The sequence below is a fragment of the Bombus pyrosoma genome, linkage group LG3 (genome assembly GCF_014825855.1).
Source record: "Bombus pyrosoma isolate SC7728 linkage group LG3, ASM1482585v1, whole genome shotgun sequence".
In the NCBI taxonomy this organism is placed as follows: domain Eukaryota; kingdom Metazoa; phylum Arthropoda; class Insecta; order Hymenoptera; family Apidae; genus Bombus; species Bombus pyrosoma.
Genome location: NC_057772.1, coordinates 13,264,946 through 13,273,634, shown reverse-complemented (window position 1 = coordinate 13,273,634; position 8,689 = coordinate 13,264,946). Strand labels below are relative to the sequence as shown.

The 8,689-nt window shown below is 30.9% G+C and overlaps 2 protein-coding genes across 2 annotated transcripts; one reads left to right on the top strand and one right to left on the bottom strand.

The window, feature by feature from the left end:
* Positions 1 to 947: 947 nt before the first annotated feature.
* LOC122566234 (cytochrome P450 4g15-like) lies at positions 948 to 8,563 on the top strand. Its single transcript, XM_043723195.1, has 5 exons — positions 948 to 1,115; positions 1,628 to 1,696; positions 3,630 to 3,798; positions 6,770 to 6,935; positions 8,314 to 8,563. The coding sequence occupies exons 1-5, from the start codon at positions 948 to 950 to the stop codon at positions 8,507 to 8,509; spliced, it is 768 nt and encodes a 255-aa protein (XP_043579130.1). The 3' UTR covers positions 8,510 to 8,563.
* LOC122566235 (cytochrome c iso-1/iso-2-like) lies at positions 1,876 to 2,892 on the bottom strand. The gene is made up of 3 exons (XM_043723196.1): positions 2,762 to 2,892; positions 2,100 to 2,104; positions 1,876 to 2,060 (listed from the first exon to the last, which is right to left on the bottom strand). Exons 1-3 carry the CDS (start codon positions 2,890 to 2,892, stop codon positions 1,876 to 1,878), a joined length of 321 nt encoding a protein of 106 aa, XP_043579131.1.
* Positions 8,564 to 8,689: the final 126 nt, after the last annotated feature.

The window sequence follows — 8,689 nt, the reverse complement described above, 5'->3', positions numbered from 1 at the left end:
CATACTATTAACAAGCTTTTTTGATACATAATTTAAATCCGTAATACGTGATAATCGATTATATCATTGGTATGTTATTATTCTATATATTCTAACTCCATTGGTGTGTTATTGCTACAATTCAACCAAAGTATCTAAATATTTGTAAACAATACTATTTAATTAATGTAACAGATATCGTATAACTAGATTATACGAGTATAAATACAGTACAATAAACCTATAATTTCTATTTCCAATCTATATCGTCTATTTTCAACCTACATCGTATTTATTTTTATTTTGGAAAAATAATTTCAAAGAATATATCGTGCATTTGATGGGTTACAAACGTATTTTCATCGAGGCGTGTCAGTCGCCTGTCTGTGAACAATTCGGTTGGTCAGGAAGTAGCGCCGGTAGTAGTAATAAAGGGTGGTTGATTTGGCGTCCATCGATAATTTTGTAATTTCGTGAAATTGGTCCCGCTTAACCGAACTCGACGAGGGAAAGTTCCTTCTTCTCGCCCCCTTATTTCGTACCTTTTCTATCTATACAACCCTCCTCGTTGTTTTTTTATTATCTTACAGGGTCGATTTCCGGACACGTACCATGTAGGGGGTGATCGGCAAGTTGCTACGTCATTTCCGGAAGTACTTGTTTCCACATCAACGATCTAGCGGTTATTGTTATAATCGTCTTTTCATCTTAAGGCACGTGTATACGTGTATGTATAACATATTATTTACTTACACGTAATGTAATAGTTAAAAATGACTATACCTTTCAAGACTAGCATTTTTTAATTTTTCACCTTTTAAAATATAACAAACTATAGCTCAATTTGTTGAAATTAATCTTTCACGTCTCGTTTAAGCGTTAAAAGTAAACAAACGAAACAAAAAGAAATAGACGTGTTGCAGAAGGATAGCGCAAATGTAAATGAAGAGTATAAAAATCTTCCAAAAATGCATTATGTTAGAGATGATTTAGACGATATCGATGAAAATGATATTGGTGAAAAGAAAAGATTTGCTTTTCTGGATCTTTTATTGGAGCTTTCAAGAAATGGGGCAAAATCTACCGATCAAAAAATTCAAAAAGAAGTAGATACTATAATGTTTGAAATAATAGAAGTAATCCTACATTCCTTACAAAAGTTCTTAAAATAAAGCATATATATTTAAATGAACCACGGTTTAACAAAAATTTCATATGTAAAGGAGTTCAATTGATAATTATTTATTTGTAATACATATAGAAAATCTCGTCGCTCAATTTTATGATAAACTAAGCTGAGTGAATTCGAAATATGCTTTCGATTGTATGTTACTTTCAAATGTCCGGAAAATCATGTAAATAATTAATCCTTCATTCTTCGTGTGTAATATGTCATAAGAAAATGTTTAAACTAAATTTATTTTATAAATTTTATAAATTTTATACAGAAGTAACGTTTTAAACTGAAAATGACACTATTTTACAGTGTTTAGTACAAAGTTATAGCTTTTTGTATTAAAAATAAAAGCTTATAAATTTTTAGATATTACATAATCTCTTTTTATTAAAAAATTTCTTTCGAATAAAACAGGAAATAAATATAAAAATGCTTTTTTCGTATAATGAAAGTACGTTACATACATTTTAGGATCATGACACTACCGCTGCAGGTTCTAGCTTCGTTCTTTGCGTGCTTGGAATTCATCAAGACGTCCAGGTGAGTAGAATAATAGTGCATTAAAACATGGGCAACAAATCTAACGAGTCATTTTGTTCTAATTTTGTTAATTTATTATTTATTTTATTTGTTTATGTTCATCGAACTAACGCTAAGAATACCTTATTTTGGTCACTGTACAAAATATTTCACATAAGTAGATGCAATTTTTCGAATTTTCATTTCAACGTTGCTAAGAAGGCGATTATATCTTTACGATCTTCCGCTTTTTTAATACCATTGAACATCATTTTCGTGCCAGGGATAAATTGTTTCGGAAATTGTAAATATTCGTTTAAAGTGTTCTCGTCCCATACAATACCTTTTGTCCTCATCGCTTCCGTAGATTTAAATCCAGGTACAGCTAAATTTATAATTTTTAATTTTTTATAAATGATGTTACATGAACTTTTAGCAAATACGATACTTATAAAGCGATAAATTAAATAAAAATTAAACGAACATTTTTTTATTCATGACATATGTATTATTAAATGTACCTATCGTCTGAATGTGTGTGTCGATATAATTTGGGTATACGAAGATAACGAAAAACCAAATAGGGAAGAATTTTTTCATAATGAGAAAGATAGAAGATACTCCTATTTTCTTAATTAATTAGAAATAATTAAAAATTAATTAGAAACTGAGGGAAACATATATGTGTACCATAGTAACATTTGTATATCATGATCCACATATGTTAGGTTAAATGTATATTTTAGAAATAAAAGTTAATAAAAATGGGATAGTGTATGAAGAGAATGGAATTTGAATAAACGATAAATATAAGTATAATTATCATATGAAATTAAATATTACGTCGGTATGTTTGGAATATAGATTGAAGACATAGTTTTTTATATTGTACTTATATATAATGTTAAATACAAAACGAAAATAATATTTAGTTACAATTCATATATGTTTTGTATATGTCCCTACATAAATCATATGCATATTTACTCGTATCCTATACGTACATAATATACATATAACATACACAAGACATATTTCTCCGTATTTCAGTGTAAAAATTAATTAATATACAAAAATAATATATACATACTGCCACATGTTTTGCCAAATATTCCAAAAAGGTTAGGACCTATTTTATGCCGCTCGTTTTTATTATACGTATGACACATGCCACACATTCTGAGAAACAAAGTTTTCCCCTGTACTGGATCTCCCATCCTCGCACAAAAATTTCCTCTCGGTGAAAAAGGTTACATCGATTGTTTGTGTAATAATTGAAGGTTAATGTTTTATCATTCCTCTAAGTCCTACGTTGATGTTGATCGATTACAATATAACTTGAAGTTTTCAAGTAAGGCATATCTTGCTAAATTTAGTTTTTTACGGACATGAATCATTTGTCCTTCTCAGATCATCTATTATTTTGTTTTAAACCTACCATTAGACGATCGTACAGATCGTAAGAAAAATTGCAGTTGAGTTAATCAGTCCATGAAATTAATCGATAATTACAGATACTGGTAATTATCTTGACGTTGATTAAAAACATTAATTATCAATTACAATTTAATTAAAACTTTATTTGTTGCTAAAGAACTAAATTATTAATTTAATTCTTGATTTAATTGATGATTGCTTAATAAACTATTTCAATTGTAATTAAAAATTGTTAAACGTATTAAATATTATTCAATCGTGTAAAACATATATGATTAATTGTTAATCTATATCTTCGCTTATTTTAATAAGAATGTATTGCTTTCTACAACAAGTTCTTCTTTTATTTCTTTTAACAATCATCGTTATTAATTTCTAATAATCTCTTTTACATGAAAATAGATCATAAGAGCATACTATTAATCTTTTATTTATTATATTTCATTTAATTACCTATCTTGTAAAGCTTAATATTTCCTGTATTTTTATTATCTGTAAAATATAATAATTATTACAGGAACGAGTATTCGAAGAACTAAACGAGATTTTCGGGGAATCAAATAGGCCTTGCACCTTCCAAGATTCTCTAGAAATGAAATATCTCGAAAGAGTAATTTACGAAACATTAAGACATTTCCCATCAGTCCCCGCCATTGCAAGACATCTTAACAACGACGTCAAAATAGGTCAGTTTTGTATTTTATCTAACAAACGAATATTTTTTGTTATTTATTTTTCCATAATATATAATACATACAACTACAAGTTAAAATCTTGCTGCCACATTCCCAGAAGCAATGAACATTAAATAATAATTATTTTACTATACTCTTCATTATTGCAAAATAGATATTATTATAAACTGGCATATTCCTATTATCACTTAAAATAATTTTTCGAAATGTCCCCATTGATTTAAAATCAGATTAAAAATATTAAAGTGTACAGATTAATTATACATACTTGCAATTTTAATTTATATAAATGATATTAATGTAAATAATATAATCGACTACATTTTTAATACGAGAGATATCACTTGGATATTGGTTGCTGATAGTTTATGAAATTCTTCTATCAGAAATCATTCATTTTTTTTTTTTATTTTTAAATAAATCATTTTACAATTTGTCCATTAGGACATTTGGTAAAATATTATAGTTTAGGTTTTGATGAAATATAGCATGTGGATGGTTACCCCCAGCAGGACTCCATCTATTATTATTTTATTCGTTTCAGCAACCAGCTGATTTGGGTGTGTTGCAAGTCTTTCTTTATACTTTTTTGCATATCTGGCGATTTCCTCTTTGACTGTTGGAATTTTTAAATCTTTTCGTATATCTTCATTTCTGACGTACCATGGAGCGTTAACTATTGCCCTTAAGATTTTTGCTTGCTCTGTTTCTATTTTATTTATATGACTCATTGCTGCCATCCCCCATAGTCGGACTCCGTATGTCCAGATTGGTTTGATTATTGTTTTGTATATATTTAGTTTGTTCATTATGCTTAATTTAGANTTTTCTATTGATTAACCAGTACATCTGCTTCATTTTTTCACGTATTCTGTTTGTTATTGATTTTATGTGATACTTCCATGTAAGGCGTGTGTCTAAATGTATTCCTAGATATTTGACATACTTTGTTTGTGCTATGTGGGCGCCATTTAGTTGGATGTCTGGTGTTTTTCCTTTTCTAAGCGTAAATGTTATGTGATTGTACTTACTTCGCTTTTATTTGTTTGCTTTGCAGCCACTTTTCTATTTTTGTAATGTGTTCTTGTAATAGTGCGGCAGCCGTTTCTGGATTTGCGTGTCTAGTTAGTAAGACCGTATCGTCCGCGAACGTTAGAGTTTTGCTGTTGACAGTTGTTGGTATGTCTGCTGTATAGAGCGTGTATAATATTGGTCCTAGGAACCAGGTCCTAGGACGCTTCCTTGCGGTACTCCTGCCTTGATATCCTTAATTTCAGAATATGCGTCATTTATTTTTACTACAAAGGTTCTATTGTTTAAGTACGATTTGAGTAATTTGTAAATTTGTTCTGGAAATTGCTTTTTGATAGTTTGAAGAAGTTTTTCATGGTTAACTTTGTCAAATGCTTTTTCAATGTCAATAAATAATGCCGTGCAATATTGTTTTGTTTCCAATGCCTGTAAGATTTCATTGACGAGTCTATGCATTTGTTCTATTGTGGAGTGTTTATTCCTGAATCCAAATTGATGGTCCGATATTAGTTTTTCTTTTTCTATTGTTGGTTTTAGGCGGTTATATATTATTTTCTCTAGTAGTTTGGAAAACGCAGGTAGTAATGATATTGGCCTGTAAGATGCAGTTAAATGTGGGTTTTTGTTTGGTTTGGGTAACATTACGATCTGTGCTATTTTCCATAATACAGGAAAATACTGTATTCTTAGAATTGCGTTGAATATTATCGTTGTTAGTCTTATTGCCTTTGGGGGAGGTTTTTTAAGATTTTTCCATTGATCAAGTCAAATCCTGGTGCTTTACTTGTCTTTGTTGCCTTAATTAAGTTTGTAGCTTCTTGCACTTCTTCATGTGTTTGCCCTCCGGGAATGCTCTTATTAATTTCATACGGTGAAAATGTATTTTGTAAGTGCTTCGAAAATTCTTCTGNCCTGCTCTTCGTTACTTCTGGCCCATGAGTTGTCCATTTTTTTGATTGCTGGGATTGATTTTATTGTTTTCTTCACTTTGTTGGTGACTTTCCATAGGGAGTAGTTGGTATTCTCATGCGCGGATAGTGATTCGATGAATTTTGAGAATTCGCTATTATGAAGTTCCCTTAATTTATTCTTTAATTCCTTTGTAAGTTTGTTTAAATTTTTCTTGTTTTCTCGTGTTCTCTGTTTTTGCCATTTTGATTTCGCTTTTCTTTTTCCCCTAATTTTATCTAGGATGTCCTGCGGAATAATTTTTATTTGCCTGCTATTTAATTTATAAGTGGTGGTTGCCCACGCTGCTTCCTGTATTATTTCTGTCAGAATTGCTACTGCCTGCTCAATGTGTTCAGGTGTTTTCAATGGGATATTGCAATTGATTTTGTTTTCGATTAGCTCTTTAAAAATATGTCAATTGGTGGTTTTATTGCAAAGTGACTCTGATTGTTATAAAGTAGTGGTTTGCCTGTATATTCTAATATAATTGGTGTGTGGTCGGAGTTAAGCTCAAGGCTGGCTGTTATTTTTAATTTACTTACACTTAATCCTTTTGTTATTGCAAAATCCAACAGATCAGGTGTTTTATTGAGGTCTGTCGGTCAGTACGTTGGTCTTCCTGTAGATAGCACGTTGAGGTTGCTATTTCTAATATATTTTTCTAGTGTTCTGCCTCTCGGTGTATTAATTCTCGAACCCCATAACGTGTGCTTTGCATTAAAGTCTCCTGCTGCGATATATTTGTCGCCTAAGGATTGGAAGTACTCTTCCCATTTTTTAAGCGTCATTCATTCATATTTAAATCCGTTACAAATAAACAGGTTTTGTCCCACGAACAGTTCTGTTAATGAATTAACATTGCCTGAAAATGTATAATATTTATTCAGGTTATTCGAATGTCTTCGTAAAAATTAATTCTATCAATATCCTCAGTATCAATGATTGCTAATTAAAATATTGTTTAACGATTCTGTTACAGTGACGGAATTATTTATTACCAAAAGGTTGTACGATTTTGATTATAGAGTTCACCGACTGAAAGAATTCTATCCAAACCCTGATGTGTTTGATCCTGATAACTTTTTGCCGGAAGAAAAGCAGAACAGACATTATTACTCGTTCATTTCTTTTAGCGCAGGGCCAAGGTAATTCTTTTCTTTATTCTTGCATCAGTTCATTAATCTTATCGTTATGTTTATCATTATTCATATCCTTATATTTTACATAATTGTATAGGCATAATGTGAATTAAGTAATTAAAGTATGTATACAAAGTCGGCTTTGCCCATACAATGTCAGCATTACGTACCACTGCCTGATAAAGTCCGAGGAAATAATTGAATAGCGAACATGGGACGCTGTAATGTGAGCAAAATTGACATTGTTCAGTCACCATTATTTCTTTGTGAGGCTTCTAGAGGTTTATAGTGGATACATTGTAGATAATGATAAATTCATGCGGCCACCGTCCCGCTAAATTGTTCCTGTTTTATTCGTTTCAGTTACACCGTTCCTTTTATAACGAAGTACCGATATTGGGTTATGCATAGAAATATTTCTTTTAAAATGTATATCAAGTAATGTTATTAGATAATAAAAATCAGTCCTTAGAAATGAATAAAATAGGAACAACTTGTCTCTCATCGATCGCACATTTTTATATAACTATCGAAACTCACATAACTCTAATCTGATCTATTTCTGCGCTTAATGACAATACTATTTGTCGATGATTTTCTAAATTTTCATCTAGTATTGCCAACCTTAAAAGCTGCAAAAGTTTTATAAAATTCAAAACAACGATGTTTTTCGAAAATATATAATGATAAAAACAATAGAAACAATAAAAAAGTAATACAAGTAAAAGATGTCCAGATTCTAACTTTCATTAATAAATTTACTTTGATGGAAAGCGACAACGTATTTATGTTAACACTTTACCGACCGATAGTCTATTAATCGGTTTTTGTCGCCGACGCTTACCGACTGATAACCTATTGATCGGCTCTTTGTTGCCGACGCTCACTGACCGATAGCCTATTAATCAGCTTTTTATCGCCGACAATTCTCCTCATTATTTGACCAATAATTTGTTATTTAGTACTAAAGTGCCTTGCTCAATTGCGTCAGTTGCGTTGCTTTGTAAGCTCCCACAGTTTTATACCAATTTGAAAAACTTACCGTTCGCGATGAACGAAAAGAATGGTATTGGAGAGTCTAAACCGAAAAAGAGCCGGCGCCAGGGAGAATCTGCGCCTGAGATGCCGGTCGGACGTGCGTATGCTGTTGAATCGCTAGCAGTCGGTAAAGTTTTAATTAAAGAAAACGTTTCATATGTCAGAAGTAGACTGTGAATATTTATAAAAATGTACAGAATGCATGTAATACGCAAAGGTATATAAAATACTCAAAATATGACATTCGTTATGATATTTAATGAATAAAACAAATCTCTGTGAGGTTTAATTTCCGCTTTTTATAAATGTGATTGTGTCTTACATTATTATATTGCGTTTTTTTTAGATCATGCGTGGGAAGGAAGTACGCGATATTGAAGTTGAAGGTTTTATTGTCGACGATCCTGCGGAACTACAAGATCCTGTCGGATCTCACAGAAAAGGACTTCCGGCTGAAGATTGACATTATTCTCAAAAGAGTAGACGGCTTCCAAATAAAAATCGAGCCACGAAACAAAAGCAATCAGGAGGTTCTCGTTTAAATAAAGTTATCATAGATGATTCGTACTACATTATCAACGATAATAGTAGTAACATGCTCAAAATATCTGCACACGTTTTTGTGAGTAATATAAAATGTATTATGATATAAATAAACATTATATTAGGTATATATAGATATGTATAGGTATATTATAAGAAAAAAACATTCAAGGCTTCTT

Coding starts and splice junctions, on each gene's coding strand:
- LOC122566235 (XM_043723196.1), bottom strand. CDS start 2,892: ATGGGAGATCCAGTACAGGGGAAAACTTTGTTTCTCAGAATGTGTGGC.
- LOC122566234 (XM_043723195.1), top strand. CDS start 948: ATGCATTATGTTAGAGATGATTTAGACGATATCGATGAAAATGATATT. Junction 1,116..1,627: donor TAATGTTTGAAATAATAGAA/GTAATCCTACAT, acceptor CATACATTTTAG/GATCATGACACTACCGCTGC. Junction 6,936..8,313: donor TCTTTTAGCGCAGGGCCAAG/GTAATTCTTTTC, acceptor CGTTTTTTTTAG/ATCATGCGTGGGAAGGAAGT.